The following is a 16,929-nucleotide window of genomic DNA, read 5'->3' as shown; positions in this document are numbered from 1 at the left end:
GAAAGAAAACAAGCAGACAATCTGTAGATGATGGAAATCTGAGCAACACACAGAAAATGCTGGAAGAACTCAGCAGGCCAGGCAGCATCTATGGAAAAAAAGTACAGTCGATGTTTCAGGCAGGACTGGGGAAAAGCAGCTGAGTAAATGTGAAAGGTGGGGGAAGGGAAGAGAGAAACGCCAAGCAAAGAATGAAACTTGGAGGGGGATGGATGAAGCAAAGAACTAGGAAGTTGATTGGTGGAAGATAGAAGGCCATGTAAGAAAGAAGAAAGGAGGTGGGGGGGTGGGGAAGGAGCACCAGAGGGAGGTGATGGGCGGGCAAGGAGGTAACATGAGAGTGGGACAGGGGGATAGCAAAAGGTGAAGGGGGGGTGAGTGGCCACTGGGAGATCCCACTCGTTCTGGCGGACGGAACGTAAATGCTCGGTGAAGCGCTCTCCCAGTCTGTTGGGTCTCGGATGGTGGAGGAAGCAAAGCCCCTTTCTTTGAAAAAGGAGGACATCTCCTTTGTTCTAGAATGAAAAGCATCATCCTAAGAGCAGACGCAGCAGAGATGAAGGGATTGAGAGAAGGGGATGGCGTTTTACAAGTAACAGGGTGGGACAAGGTATAATCCAGGTAGCTGTGAGAGTCCATTGGTTTTTAATAGACAGTGGTGGATAAGCTGTCTTCAGAGATACAGAGGCAGTGAGATTGAGAAAGGGAAGCTACTTGTAACTTCCCTTCTTCCACCATCAATGCTGCCCTCAACTGCATCTTTTCCATTTCAGACATGTTTGCTCTCACACATCCTCCCACCATGCTACCAGGGATATGGTTCCTCTTGTCCTCACCTACCGCCCCACGAGCCTTGGCGTCCCACCACATAATCCTCTGATACTCCTGCCACCTTTAACTGGATCCCACCACCAAACACGTCTTTCCTTCGCCCTCCCCCACCCCCACTTTCTGCAGGGATCGCGCCCTATGCGACTCACTTGTCCATTCGTCCCCTCACTGTTCTCCCTCCCGGCACTTATCCTTGCAAGTGGAACAAATACTTTACCTGCCCCTGTACCTCCTCGCTCACTACTATTCAGGGCCCTAAGCAGTCCTTCCAGGTGAGGTGACACTTCACCTCTGAGTCTGTTGGGGTCATATCTATGTTCGGTGCTCCCAGTGTGGCATGATGTATATTGGTGAAACCTGACGTAGATTGGGAGAGGGCTTCACCGAGCATCTATACTCCATCCGCCAGAACAAGTGGGATCTCCCAGTGGCCACCCATTTCAATTCCACTTCCCATTCCCATTCCGATATGTCCATCCATGTCCTCCTCCACTGTAGGAATAAGACCACACTTAGGGTGGAACATCTTGTATTCCGTTTGGGTAGTTTCCATGCCTCCACCACACCCGCCTTCACCATTTCCCATCCCCTTGTCCCTGTCTCATTTTACCTCCTTGTCCATCCATCGCCTCCCTCTGGTGCTCCTCCCCCATCTTCTTTCTTCCTTGGCCTTTTGCCTCTTTCACAAACCAACTTGCTTCATCCCTGCCCCGCAAGTTTCACCTATCGCCTGGCATTCCTCTCTTCCCTCCCCCCACCTTTCAGATCTACTCCTCGGCTGCTTTTCTCCAGTTGTGCTGAAGGGTTTCAGCCTGAAATGTCGGATCTACTTTTTTTACATGGATGCTGCCTGGCCTGTTGAGTTCTTCCAGCATTTTGTGTCATTAAAAGGGAAATTCACTTAAGTGGAATGTGGAGATTGTAAGAAGATCTGAGAGTTATTTGTTGGAGTTGGACGGTTCCCATTGGTCAAGAAATTGGGGGCCATAAAACAAAACTGAAGGAGGAGTAAAAGAGAAATAGTGAAGAAAGGGAGAAGCTGAAGAATCAAAGTGAAATAGTGGGAAAAACATATAATGAGTGGTTATGGTCTGAAATACATTGCCATTGTAGTGTTCAAAGGGGAATTGGATAAACATCTGAAAGGAAAGAATATAATTTATAGAGTTGGGAGAGGATCAATGTTTGGGATAAACCAAATTGCTCTTGCTTAGAGCTGATAAGGCTTTGGAGCTGAAAACCTGTTAACTGGTTTACCCTTCTGTAATTCTGTGAGCTTGTAGTACCTTGCTGTATTGTGTATTGGATTTTAATTAAGAAGATCTATAAAATAGAATAGCTTTTGAATATTGGTAAACTTAGAGACAACAGGATCCTTTGGCTGGAGTGATCAAATATGTATATTTTGGTGTAAGCAGTTGACACTTGGGTAGATCAGTACCAATTCAGGAACATATTGGTTGATGTTAACTGGATAAAACTTAAACTTTTTGTAGGCCTGTATCTAAACTGAGTTGTAAAATAAAATTTTGCTTTAACCATTCAAGTGTACTCTACTTTTTTTCAGGTCTCGTAGTAGGTCTCGTTCTCGTAGTCGAAGTTCTTCCAGATCTCACTCCAGGGGCCGCAGGTCCTATAGTCGTTCCAGGAGCAGGAGCCGGAGTAGAAGCCGGAGCCACAGCCACAGCAGGTCCCATTCTGATAGCAGATCACCTGCTCCTGCTAAGGAGCAGGGAGGTCATTTGTCAATGACCTCTGGAGACCATAGAAGGTCACGTACACGATCACCTTCTGTTGAGAGTACAGATTAAACTTGTTGATGTGGATCTGAATGGGTGAAAGTTGATGCAAAGGGGAAAAAAAGTCTAAAAATGCACATCATAAATTTGTTAACTGAAATTGTTACCTTTAATGAGCTGCATTCATTTAACTTGTCACTTACAGAAGAAAGTTACTCATTTACTTTTTAGATTTCTCTAGCAATGGATCCAGTTTCTTTTTTACTTTTGTTATTAAATGTAAGGATGTAAATTACATTTTTCTTATGTACTGCTTTTAAATAAAGAATGTACATAGTTACTGAGAGTTTTGTACATCTCGTGTTTCTGATCTTTTTACTAGGGACACAAATCTCTCTCATTGGTACTGTTTATTTGATTATAAAATGGACAGTGTCAGATCCAAAAGCAAGGATAATTTAAAACAAAATGGCCAGTACTGGAAATTTTAGAATTTTAACTCTCCCCAGTTGAAGATTCATAGGTCATACTTTGCATTTCTTGAGTGACTTGCTGTGTATTTAAAAATTCTATACCAAACTTGTCTGAAAGTCACTTTAGTATATGTGTCCTGCACACTGCCACTGCTGTCTACATTCAGTTGCTATGATTTGGATTTTTAATTTACAGTGGGTTATAATTGTTATTCTAAACCTCTTAATGCCTGGCTTTCTTACTTTACAACATCTGTAGTAATTTGCTTGTGCTCTACCAAGGTTTAGAGCTATCAGATTGCAGAAACACTGATCAAGCCTGCTACTGTACACTTGGCTCAATTAATGCAGCAGGATTTGATGATGCTTGTCTATATGTCTTATTATTTCAGCTGTTCCACATTAGTAACAGCATTATAGTTTTCCTATAACTCAGGCCCTAAAGTTCCTAGCATCCTTTGCATTTTTCTCTGCACTCTTTAAAGCTTATCTTGATATCTCTCCTGTAGGTGGGTGACCACAATTGCACACAGTACAGTACTCCAAATTTGGTCCCTCCATACAACTTCAACATAACATCCCAACTTCTGTACTCTATACTCTGATTTTTGAAGTCCAGTGTCATAAAAGCTTTCTTTATGACCCTATCTACCTGTGACACCACTTTCAAGGAATTAGGATCTGAATTCCCGGATCCCACTGTTCTGCTGCACTGTTCAGTGCCCTGCTATTCACTAGTTCTATCCTGGTTTGTCCTCCCAAAGTGCAATATTTCACTGTGCATTAAATTCCATCTGCCATTTTTTCAGCTGGTCCAGATCCCACTGCAAACTTTGATAGATTTCTTCATTATCTGCAGTTGCTACTAATCTTGGTGTTATTTGCAAATTTGCTGATCTAATTTACCACATAATTATCCAAATCATTAACATAAATGACAAACAACAGATGCAGACCAATCCATGGGGCACACTGCTTGTCCCAGGCCTCTAGTTGGGCAACAATCTAATACCTCTCTGGCTTCTGTTAAGTCAAGGTCTAATCCAATTATCATCTAAATCACTAAAGTAGTTGATAAACAAACTGAGCACCAGACAAATACAACCAACCATCTACTTAAATTCTCTGGCTTCACCAGCTAGGATAATGTTGAATCCAATTGACATTTCATCTGAACTAACCTGAACCAATCTTCCACATCAAATGCCTTGCTGAAGAGAATATAAACAAAATTTTCTTCTTGATAACCTTGAAAAACTGAGATGGGTTAGACATGACATACTATGCATAAAGTCATATTGATGATCCCTAATCAGGCCCTTCCTATCCTAATGCTTATATGCCCTGACCTTTCAATGAAAGTCCTTTCAATGATTTACCCACAAATGATATCAGGCTCACTGGCCTATAAATTCCCATCTTATTCTTGAAAGCCTTGAACAATGGAACAATATTGGATATGACCCAGTCCTTCAACACCTTGCCTATGGCTAAGGATCTGCCAGGGCCCTTAAGGTACAAGGAGACACCATGTTAAATCTTGGGGATTTATCCATCCTAATTTGCCTCTGGACTGCAAGCACATCCTCCTCTGCAATCTGGATATAATCCATGACATCACCATTTGGCTGCATTTTTATGGACCCTGTGTAAATACAGATGCAAAATACGAAGATCTCCCAGTTCTCCTTTCTGCTCCATCCATAGATACCCCACTGATCTTCAAGAGGACCAATTGCCATCCTTTTGCTCTTTCAAGATGGCACTGGCAATACATAAAGAGATTTTGTAGGCAGGTCTCAAAACTGAATGAATGTGCAGGGCTGGCACATTCTTAAGACACTAGTGGATGAGTACACCTCCACAAAATCTTTGTCTTCCCCAACCAGAAGCCCTGGATGAACTAAGATATCCATAATCTGCTGAGGGCTGGCTCAATAGTTTTCAGGTCTGGCGACCAAGGAAAGACCTCTAGAAAGCAATCTCAAATGCTAAGTGACAATTCCGGACCAAATTTGAATCCCAGAAGGATGCTCGACAGCTGTGGTGGGGTACCTCCTACAAAGCTAAACCAAGCATCAAGCTGTATATGGCACAAGATTTTGCTCCCAGATGAGCTCAATGCCTTTTATGATCACTTTGGCCAACAGAACATGGAGATACCTTCATGGAGTCCCACAGCCCCCAATGACCCTAGTCTCTGAGGCCAACATGAGAGCATCCTTAAGAAGGGTGAACCCATGGAAAGCATCCGGCCCAGACAGTGTACATAGCCAAGTACCGAAGACCTGTGCTAATCCACTAGATTGGATACCCGTCGTATTCTAACCTCTTACAATGACAGAACTGTGTGGCAGAGTCTTTAAAGTGGAAAAGTCATTGCACTGGGGCAGCTCCACTCTCCTGACCTCAGAAGTCCAGGCCCAGTGATATAAGTAGTCATCACAAATTGGGGTCTTTCTTGTTTGCAGTGGATGACCATGACTTTTTCTGTGCCTCATCATGCCCTTCCGTCTCCACAACATGTTGCAAAATTGCCTTCCTGGCCATTGGATAGTACTGCCACCCAGCCCACCAGAACTGACTTCAGATGCTATGACAGGCGTATTCCTATCTCTCCAGGGTACGAGACCCGCCAACTGCCCTCACCTGGTTTAGCCCACCTGTTGAAGTGGAGTACCGGGGTGAGGCCTTTGTTACATGCTAACAGCTACTTGGAGCCACAGCTGAGAGCTGAGTGGTGGAGCCAAAAGGTAACTGGTAGCATCATGGCCTGGTATGGAAACACCAATCCCCAAGAACATAAGAGCCTACAAAAATAAGTTACAGCCAAAACATCGCAGGAAAAGCCCTCCCCACCATTGAGCACATCTACAAGGAACACCACTGCAAGAAAGCAGCATCAATCAAGGACCCCAAGCATCCAGGCCATGCTCTCTTCTTGCTGCTGCCATCGGAAAGAGGTACAGGAGCCTTATGTCTCATACCAGGAGGCTCAGGAAGAGTTATTAATCATCAGGCTCCCGAACCAGCATGGATAACTTCACCTATCTCAACAATGAACTGCTTCCTCAACTGATCAACTCACTTTCAACAACTCTGCATCTCATGTTCTTAGTTTTACTTATCTATCTATTATTTATTTAGTATTTGCAGTTCATTTTTTTTTGCACTTTGGTTGTCAGTCTGTGTTTGTGTGTAGTTTTTTTTATTGAATCTATTATATTGCTTTGTTCTACTGTGAATACCTGCAAGAAAATGCATCTCAGGGTTGTATAGGTTACATATATTTAACTTTGATAATACATTTACTTTGAACTTTATAGAAACCCTTGGGATTCGCTTTCACCTTGTCTGCCACAGCAACCTCATGTCCTCTTCTTTCTTTATCAATCTTTTTATTGTTTCAAATCAATAATCGTAACAATGATAGTGATACAAAGAGATTGGGATTACATTAATAACGGTTAACATATACATAAACAGACTCTGAGTAACGTGTAATCTAAGCCTCTTAATCTCTTAGTAACTAAACACGAAAAAGATTCAAAGAAAAAAGATTTTATAAGGAAAAAAATCCTAAACTAACGAAAAAAACAGAATAAAAACAAATCAAAACAAAAGCTGGACTGCCCTGCTTCATTGGTTAAATTGCTATTTGTCATTAACTCCGCTCCTCTATAAACGAACATAAAGTTATTGAGAAGGATTCAGAAAAGGTCAGCTTACATCATATGAAAATACTGAATAAATGGTCCCCGAGTTTAACCGAAATTTAACCAAAGGGTCAATGGTGCCACTCCTGATTTTTTCCAAGTTTAAATCATGTCCTCTTCTTGCCCTCTTGATTTATTTCTTCAATTTTCTCTTGATTTTCTTATACACTTCAATCACCTCAATTGATCCTAACTACCTATACTTTATATGGGCCTCCTTTTCCTTCATCAGGATCTCGATATCCACCAATAAACAAAGTTCACTTGTAACTGTGGAGGTTGCCAGGATTGTAATGCTCAAGTTCTGTTTCTTTAACCAGTGGTCTTCAAGGAGAGACTTAGACCAGGTGGGCCCAAGTGCAGAGGAGACTGGAGATGAGGATGGAACTAAACAAAGAATCTTTACTTGTGAATTGGTTAGTAGAGAATACATGCTAGGACTCAAGAATCACTACACATAGGGTAGGTAAACTCAGGACTGAGCAAACATGAATAAAACAGAGGAATCTTAAATAAGCAACAAGACACAGGTGCACTGATAACTAAAATAAGACAGGTGAAACAATCAACTAACAATCAGGGGTGTTGGAGTATCGGAACTGGAGGACTTTGGGGCCCCCAGGTGGTCAGACCAAAGCATGACAGGAATCCCCATACCTTTTCCATGGCTGGCTCCTGACATCCCAGGGCGACGGTGAAGTTTTTGATCAGATCTAGGTCCAGAATGTCACAGGGGTGGGGAGAGACCCACAAAGTTTCACTAAGTGTGGACTGTATCCCTCCCAATTCACCAAGTACTGGAGCAGACATGACCCAGAAAGGAATGCAGAAGCTAATGGATGGTGAATGCTGGCTGATCATCAATGATGCAAAGAGCTGTGGGCAAACTCAGGACCTCGCCAGTAGACTGCACAGAAGGAACTTTAGATGGCAAATGTGGAAGGTGGGGTTGACATTTATGGTGTATGTCCACTAAAGATGGTAAATGACTGGGTTGATCTGATGGAGAACTTTGATAGTCTGATGTAGCATGACACTGGTTTCTGAGACTCAAACCACAGGGAAGTTACTGATAGAGAGCTAGGTAATTTTGACTAGGAGGGAACGAAGGCTGCAGCCGACTCTGATGTTGGCTTGCTACTGTTGTCACAGAGAGGCCTTCGGCAGGGCTGTCTGAGCTTTCCTCCATTTTTGCCAGCAATGGCAAGCTAGCTGTTTAGCAGACAGGATTTCCGCCCCGGACTCTTTCTTGGGGAACAGAAGTGGGATGGGGGTGGGGGTGGGAGTAACCAAAATGGCACTCGAAGGGAGACATACCAGTAGAAGAGCAACAGAATGTATTGAACAAACTTTGTTCAGAGCAAGTGATCACTCCAGGTGGATGGGTGACACCTCAGGTTCTTCTCCAGGTCCTGGTTGGACCTTTCTGCCTGCCCAGTGTACTGGGGGGTGAAGTCCGAATGAGAGACTGACCACAGCGTCAATAAGCCAACAGTAGGCCTTTCAGAACTGGAAGGCAAACTGAGAGTCTCAGTCAGAAACAACGTCGTGGGGAAAGCTGTGTACTCTAAACATATATTGCAGCTTGTTGGCAACTTGGCCATCTCCCAAGTTGAGGGAAGCCTGGTATGGGCACAACATGGCAAGCCTCAGAGAACTGGTCCCCCACCACCATAGTCCCAGTGTTACCTTGTGATGTTCGCAGACTGGCAATGAAGTCCGAGGAGGTACGGGACCAGGGATGGGAAGAAATGGACACTGTGTGTAGCAGCTCCTGTGGATGTGAACTGGGCTCCTTGTTCCTGTCGTAGATGTGCCAGGCTGTCACATAGGAATTGACATTCCAATTCATACCCAGCCACCAGAACTGAATGTACTCTTCCATTTGAGCAGTCCTCAGATATCCTGTGATATGTGATGTGTGCCCTCATTGTAACATATCTTATTGGACAGATTTAGGGACAAAAAGACAACGTGGTGTGCTGCTAACTGGGTCTGCCTTCTGCTGTGCTCTCCTGATGATGATCTGGACCTCCCATCAGAATGGTGCCACCAGCCTGGACCCTGGGAGGATACGACAATGACCAGGTCTTTTGGTTCAAACTGCCTGGAGAGGACATCCAGCTTCTGATTCTCTGAGCCTTTGACATTTGTTCTTTGACATTCTCTGAGTTAATGATAAGATCAAAATGGTTATATAAAAAAAAAACCATGCAGCCTGGTGTGAATTTAACCACTTTTCCTCTTGAGTATAGGCCAGGTACTTGTGGTTTGTCCAGACGACGGATGGATGTTTGGCCACCTCTAGCCAACGTCTCCACTCCTCATCATTCCCTGTGCCATAACTCCTCTGTGCAGGGGAAAGCTATTGGGAGAAGAAAGCACAGGGTTGCAGTTTCTGGTCAGATGGGGTGGGGTGGGGGGAGGATGTGAATGAACAGCCCCAACCCTAACATCAGAGGTGTCTAATTCAACAGTGAATGGCAGCTCAGGGTCAAGGAGAACAAGGACAGAAGCCTTTGTGAAGTGACACTTCAATTCTTGAAGAGTCACCTCAGCTTTTGGGGTCCAGCGAAATTGGCCAGCAGTCAGTCAGAGTGGTAAGAGGTATCTGTTGGAGTTCTTTGATGAAATAACAGGCGGGATAGGCAGTCAGTGGATGTTGTTTACTTGGATTTTCAGAAGGCTTTTGGCACCGTGCCATACATGAGGTCCTTAATAAGGTGGTAAGGGCCCATGGTATTACAGGAAAGATACTGGCATAGATAGAAGATTGGCTCTCTGGCAGGAGGCAAAGTGTGGATAAAAGGGCCTTTTCTAGTTGGCTGCTGGTCACTAGTGGTGTTCCAATAGGGATCAATATTGGGACTGCTTCTTTCCGTTTTTTATGTCAATGGCGATGATGATGGAATTGATAGCTTTGTGATCGAGTTGACAGACAATACAAAGATAGATGGAAGGGCAGATAGTGTTGAGGAAGCAGAAAGTCTACAGAAAGACTTGGACAGATTGAGAGAATAGGCAAAGAAGTGGCAGATGGAATATAGTGTAAGGGAGCGTATGGGCATGCACTTTGGTAGAAGGAATAAAGGCATAGACTATTTTCTAAACAGGGAGAAAAATCAAAAATCAGAGCTACAAAGGGACTTGGGAGTCCATACAAGATTTCCTGAAGGTTAACTTGCAGGTTGACTTGGTGGTAAGGAAGGCAAATTCATTTCAAGAGGACTAGAATATAAGAGCAAGAATGTGGTCCTGAGGCGTTATAAGGCATTGATCAGACCGCACTTGGAATATTGTGAGAACGTTTGACCCCTTATCTAAAAGATGTGCTACCATTAGAGAGGATCCAGGAGAGGTTTCCGAGAATGAAAGGGTTAACGTATGAGGAGTGTTTGATGGCTCTGGGCCTGTAGTCATGGAATCTGATTGAAACCTGCCGAATATTGAAAGGCCAAGATAGAGTGGATGTAGTGAGGATGTTTCCTACAGTAGATGAGTCTAGGTCCAGAGTCTCAGAATAGAGGTATGTGATCTTATTGAGGCCATGATAATCTATACATTTTTTGAAACCTCCAATCTTTTTTGTGATGAAGAAGGTGGCTGCACCAGTAGGGGGTGTAGAAAGATGAATAAAACCGGACACTAGGTCATCGCAGATGTGCTCCCCCATGGCCACCTTTTCTGGCGCCAATAGGGAGTAGAGTCCTCTCTGTCCTCTAGGTTCCAGGCAACAATTTAATTGTTTAGTCATAGATTCAATCAGATAGGAGTGGTGTGGCCCTTTTCCTACTGAAAAGCTCTACCAGGTTTGCATAGTCAGGAAGAACTCGGGATAGCTCAGGAGAGACTGGAGACACCTGGGAGAGATGGGTAAGCATGTGGCCTAGCAGCAAGAAGACCATCCTTGGAGTGCACTGGTGGACCAGTTAACTTGTGGTTTGTGGAGAGCTAACGAGGGTTGTCCTGAAATCAGTGGAAACTCAGGGGAATGAACATGGTGAAACTGGATAACGTTGGTATGCTGTTCTATATGTAGAAGATTAGAGCAGTGAGGTGGCATCCTCTGGAGGTTTCCTGTCCAGAGCTGTGGCCATGACTGGTTGGTTGAGATGGACTAGGGACACTCAGAAATGTTTTGCTAAATTGAGGTCCATGAAATTGCCTGTTGCACCAGAATCCATAAAGGGCCCCAAGATCATGTTGTTTTTGGTCCCAAGAGAAGGGGATAGATCTGGGAGGAATGGTGGAACCTATTATACACCTCTCTCCCCTGGACTGGTCTAGATTTTTCATGACAACTCAGGACAGGCAGGACAAAAATTGCCAGGCTCACCACAGTAGAGGCAACACTTACACTTCATTCTCAGATCCTGCTCAGCTGGAGGAACTAAGGTTCTACCTGGCTGCATTGGCTCTTCTAGAGGGCATTGAAGGGGGCTAGGGAGTGTGCATTACCACACCAAGTACAATGAGGCTGGAGGGGCTCAGGGATTGGCAACTCTCTCCTCCTTTCCTGGAGATGATTGCCTATATCTGGATGAAAGAATCAATGAGTCTAGAGATCCTGAGCTGGGTCTCTGGCTGCCAATTCATTTTTAATTTCACCTGATAACCCATGGTGGAATATGGCTATAAGGGTTTCAGTACTCCAACCTCTCTCTCCCACAAAGGTGTGGAACTCAGTTGTGTGGTCAGCCATGCTATGGGTGCTCTGACAGGGTTGGAGGTGTTGGTTGGATGCCTCTCATCTGCTGATTGGGTGGTCAAACACGTTCTTCATCTCTCCGATGCAGAGGGATATATCTGCACAACTTGGAGAGATCTTCTCCCAGAGCACTGTTGCTCAGGCAAGAACTTAGGCAGAGAGGAGAGAGATGATTTAAGTCATTTTGCAGTGGTCATGGAGGAGCTTGGTGGGTTGCAGTTCAAAAGCCAGAGAACAGTGTGTGAGAAGTCCTGTACATGTCCCTTGGTTGCCTTCAAATTGCTCCAGATCCACCATGGGAAACTGGAAAAGGACAATGTGTCTCTTTGTTGGCTGGAGACTCAGGAGTTGGGAGGGGTGTAGCAGCAGGGGTTTGCTGGCTCAGCTGGGTGGTCTCAGTAAAGCATCTGTAGAGTGGTTAAGATCTGCTGGAACATATGCACATCTACCTACCATGATTTCCCAGCTGGCCAGCATTGATCGGAGATGCTCACACTTTGTTGTGTCCATGTTTGGGCACAGTCTTGTTGTAATGGTAGGGGTGAGGTAGGGGAATGGGTTGCCAGGCTGGGTTTGAACTGGGTTTGTTCAAGTGAAGTTCTGCGTCTTTAACCAGTGGAGTACCGGGAGAGACTTAAACCAGGAGGACCCAAGTGCAGAGGAGACCAGAGACAAGGATGAATTGAGCAAAGAATCCTCACTTGTGGATTGGATGGTAGAGGCCACAGGCTAGGACTTGAAAACCACTGCACACAAGATAGGTAAACTCTGGACTGAGCAAAGATGAATGTAACAAAGGGAATTTAAATGAGAGCAACCAAACAAGGTCCACATGCACTTATAACTAAAACAAGACAAAGGTGAAAATAATCAAGTAATAATCAGAGAAGGAGCTTCAGAGTCTGGAGGACACTGGCAACATGAGGTGGTCCAAGGCAAGACATTCCTAAAGCTGTTAGTCTTGCCTTTTATTCTAACAAGGACATACAGTTCTGATTCTGTCCTTCCAATATTTCACTTTGATGGCCTCCCACTTATCAAACATTTGAACAGAAAACAACCTACCACAACCCACGCTTACCAGATAGCTTCTAATGACAATAGAATTGGCCTTTCTCTGGTTTAGAATCTTAACCCAATCACCATTATATAGGGACCATTCCAGTAGAGAAACCCTGGTCCACTCTATCATTTCCACCAACCATTACTTTTCTTACAGCACTTTCTGATGCAACTGCAGGTGATGCAACACTTCATCTTTCACCTCTTCCCTTCCCACTCTTGAGGGGCGATAGTTGTCTTCCCAGATAAAATTTGGAGACATTTATATCCTAACGATAGAGATTATTCTTTCTTATCACATGTTCACAAAAAATATTCGAGAATCGATTACTTTATAGCTGATCCCTGATTTTTGTCCAAAGTCCCCAGAAATAGCTCTCTCGGTTCATGCGCCTTTAAGCTTAGCTTTTGAATTGAATGATGTTGTTATTGCTAATTTGCCTTGGCATTTTCCAGAAAATCTATTACAAAGTCCGGACTTTGTCAGATTTATTGAGACTCAGATAAAAGATTTTTTTCTTTTTAATAATTCGGGAGATGTGTTGAAATTGATTATATGGGATACATTTAAAGCATATTTGTGCGGTCAGATAATCTATTCAGCTAAGCTTAAGAAACAGACAAAAACAGAGTTAGATAAGATTTCCAAACAAATCAAAGACTTGGATAATATTTATGCAATCTCTCCTAACATTGATTTATTTAAACAAAGAGTTGAACTCCAATCACAATGTAATTTATTATTAACTTATCCTATTGAAAGAAATTTGCTTAAATTGAAGTCAATTTTATGTGTTTGGAGATAAAAATAATAAGCTATTAGCATCTCAATTAAAAGCACCTAGAGCTAAAAGACAAATTTTAAAAATTCATAAGGAAGATGGTAGTTTAGCATGTAATTATGAAGATATTAATAAAAATTTTCAAGACTTTTATATTGAACTTTATACATCACATTTTCCAGTTGATTCTTATAAAATGAATACCTTTTTACAAAAGATTGATTTTCCTCGAATTTCTGTTGAAGATCAACAAACTCTTGATGCTCCTATTACTGAAAGCGAAATTCAGAAAGATAGTTTTTCAATACAATCTGGTAAAACTCCTGGACTGGATGGTTATTCTGTAGGATTTTATAAAATATTTGAAAAACTGTTTTCTTCATATATATTGGAAATGTTTAAAGATTCTTTTTTGATAGGGGAGTTAACTCCCACATTTTATGAAGCTTCTATTTCTTTAATTCTTAATAAAGATAAAGACTCTACTGACTGTGCTTCATATAGACCTAGTTCATTATTAAATATGGATGCTAAAATTCTTTCAAAAATAATGGCTTATCGGCTGGAGAATATTATAGCTGTAAGTATCTCTCAAGACCAAACAGGTTTTGTAAAGGGCTGTTAGTCCTTCTCTAATGTTCGGAGACTGTTAAATGTTATATATTCATCCTTTTCTAAGACTCCCCAATGTGTTGCCTCTCTTGATGCTGAAAAAGCATTTGACAGAGTTGAATGGAAAACTTATTTGATGTTTTAGAGAAATTTGGCTTTGGTATTAATTTTAATAAGTGGATTAGAATGATATATAAAAACCCTATTGCTACTGTTATTACTAATAATTGCTGATATCTAGTTTTTCAGCTTTCACGGGGTACGAGACAAGGATGTCCGTTAAGTCCTTTGTTATTTAATTTGGTGCTGGAACCCTTGGCTATTGCACTCCATGAAACTAAAGATATTCATGGAATTCTCATAAATGGGACTGTTCATATGATCTCCCTTTATGCTGATGATCTTTTAGTTTATATTTTCAATGCTGAAGAATCCATTCCTAGTTTATTGATGTAACACTTACCCAACAGGCTGGTATATGTCGAGGGGAAAAGGAGATCCAGCCACTCACCAACCCCACCTCCTGTACACGCAGGTGCCATGAGAACCAAGTTTATGCCGCGCGTACATACACAATATCAAACTCACACCAAATACCGTTATGGAATACACTAAAGATTTTACTAAAACTAAAAGAGTACTATACAATACAGTATATATGAAGGAAAAGAAAATAAAAAGGCGCCAACTTATCAAAGTTCAGTCAGTTTAGTGCACATCGTTGGAGCTCAACCATCGAACCATTCGACCCCTCGTCACTTTCCTCCAACCTCCACATCCTCGCACCTGTGACCACCCCCAGTGGTCGACCGAGCAGTACAGCGCACGTCAACCTTCCTCGGCGTACCCTTCCCGCCTCCTCTGAAAACCCCCCAAGCTCCCAGCCTCACAAGACAAAATAACATTCCCCATTGGTTAACAAATGAATACAATCCCATATCAGCAAGTCCAAAGCTAAACAACTGTGAGAGAAACTTATCAAACATAAAAGCATTCCTACTCTAGCAAACCAAAGAAGTCATTTTGATTACCATACACAGTACATTGTACATTGAAACTATTAAACAATTTTGGAAAGTTTTCGGGATATAAACTAAACCTTCATAAAAGTGAATTATTTCCCCTAAATGATTCTGCTTCTATATATGATGACATTCCTTTTAGAGTTACGCACTCATTTAAATACTTAGGTATTATTACTAAAAATCATAAAGACCTTTATAAAGCTAATTTGGTTCCTTTAGTGGATTTTATGAAGCAATTATTTTGTAGATGGAATCCACTTACATTTTCGTTAGCCAGCCAAATTCATGTAGTTAAAATGATGATTTTACCAAAATTTTTATATATATATATTTCAAAATATCTCTATTTTTTTAACTAAGAAGTTTTTCAATCGGGTTGACTCTATTATTTCATCTTTTGTTTGGAATAATAAAAGACCAAGAATTGGTAAATATTATTTACAAAAATTAAAAAAGAGCTGGAGGTCTTACTTTGCCTAATTTAAGAATGTATTATTGGGCTGTTAATATACGTTCTATGTGTTTTTGGTTATATTGGGCTGACAGAAATGAACGACCGCCTTGGGCTGATTTGGAATTGAATGCTGTGAAACAGTTTCACTTAACCTCATTATTAGAAGCTTCTCTACCTGTACAACTGGCAAAATTACTAATTTAAATTTATATCCTGTGATTAAACAGTCGTTATGAACTTGGTTCCAGTTTTGTAATTTTTTAATCTCAAAAAATTTAAAATTTTTAGTTTTATTTATCAAAATTATTTATTTAATCCTTCATTAAGTGATCCTACCTTTCTTCTTTGGAGGACTAAAGGAGAATAAAGAATAAAGGAGTTTATTCCATCACGGATCTGTTCCAAGACGGTCGATTGACGTCTTTTGAGAAATTAGTAACTAAATGCTCTCTCTCGTATTCACATTACCTGCAATATCTTCATGTCAGACACTTCTTACAAAAATACTTAAGTAACTTTCCATATATACAGGGTTCTGACCTGTTAGATACTATTTTTAAAATGAATCCTTTAGTGAAGGGTTTTATTGGGAATATTATAATTTATTGTTACAACAGCACAATTACCCTTCACTTAAGATTAAGCAAGATTGGGAGAGAGAGAGCTTAACATGACTCTGATAACAGAAGATTGGTTGTGGATTTTGAAGTTGGTTAACTCTTCTTCGATTTGTGCCAATCACTCTTTAATTCATTTTAAAATTGTACATCGTTACTATTTGACAAAGGAGAGATTGTCTAAAATGTTTCCTAATGTTGATAGTGTGACAGATGTAAAACCGAGACAGCCACATTAGCACATATGTTTTGGTCATGTTCTGCACTGAAACATGTTTGGAAGTCTATTTTCTCAACAATTTCTAAAGTTTTAAAAATTAAGTTACAACCTAATAAATTGACAGTTTTATTTGGTATAATCCCTCAATATATTCATGGTATTTCTCCACTAGACCAACATGTAATTATATTTCTTACATTATTGGCCAGAAAGGCTGTCTTGTTGAAATGGAAAGATGTTTCTGCTCCTACAATGGTTTTCTCAGGTGATGCTATGTCTTAGTTTGGGGAAAATCAGAAGTCGAACATTTGATCCTCGATTTGATTTTGAGAAAAGGTGGGGTTCATTCGCCCGCTACTATCTTCTGATTTGAGCTAATTAATATGGTTTCCTTCTGATTTTTCTTTAAATGGATTTGAGTTGGCAGATTGATGATTTTTTTTAATGGAAGCTTGTGTGATGTTGTGCTCCCAATGGTGCTTTTTTTTGTTTTTTTTTTCAGTTAGTAGGGTTTTTTTAAAGTCGGTAGGGGTTCTTTCTTTTTCCTTCTTTTTCTTTCAAAAAAATATTCTTAACACTTTATTTTTTCTTATTATTATTGATATATTGCTTAGCTTTGTTAATCAATTATTTGCTAATTTAATTATTTATTATACATAATTACATATTGACTTAATGTATCTTTTTTGT

The 16,929-nt window shown here is 41.3% G+C and overlaps 1 protein-coding gene across 1 annotated transcript in view; it reads left to right on the top strand.

The window, feature by feature from the left end:
- LOC132383708 (serine/arginine-rich splicing factor 5-like) overlaps positions 1-2,924 on the top strand; it is a 30,010-nt gene extending 27,086 nt beyond the window's left edge. The window contains exon 8 of the mRNA XM_059954900.1: positions 2,399-2,924. Within this exon, the coding sequence (XP_059810883.1) occupies positions 2,399-2,642 (244 nt within the window). The 3' untranslated portion in view covers positions 2,643-2,924. The remainder of the gene's footprint in view (positions 1-2,398) is intronic.
- Positions 2,925-16,929: the final 14,005 nt, after the last annotated feature.

This window comes from Hypanus sabinus, chromosome 2 (genome assembly GCF_030144855.1).
Source record: "Hypanus sabinus isolate sHypSab1 chromosome 2, sHypSab1.hap1, whole genome shotgun sequence".
In the NCBI taxonomy this organism is placed as follows: domain Eukaryota; kingdom Metazoa; phylum Chordata; class Chondrichthyes; order Myliobatiformes; family Dasyatidae; genus Hypanus; species Hypanus sabinus.
The sequence above is the reverse complement of the archived record's forward strand: the minus strand, read 5'-3'. Positions and strand labels throughout refer to the sequence as shown.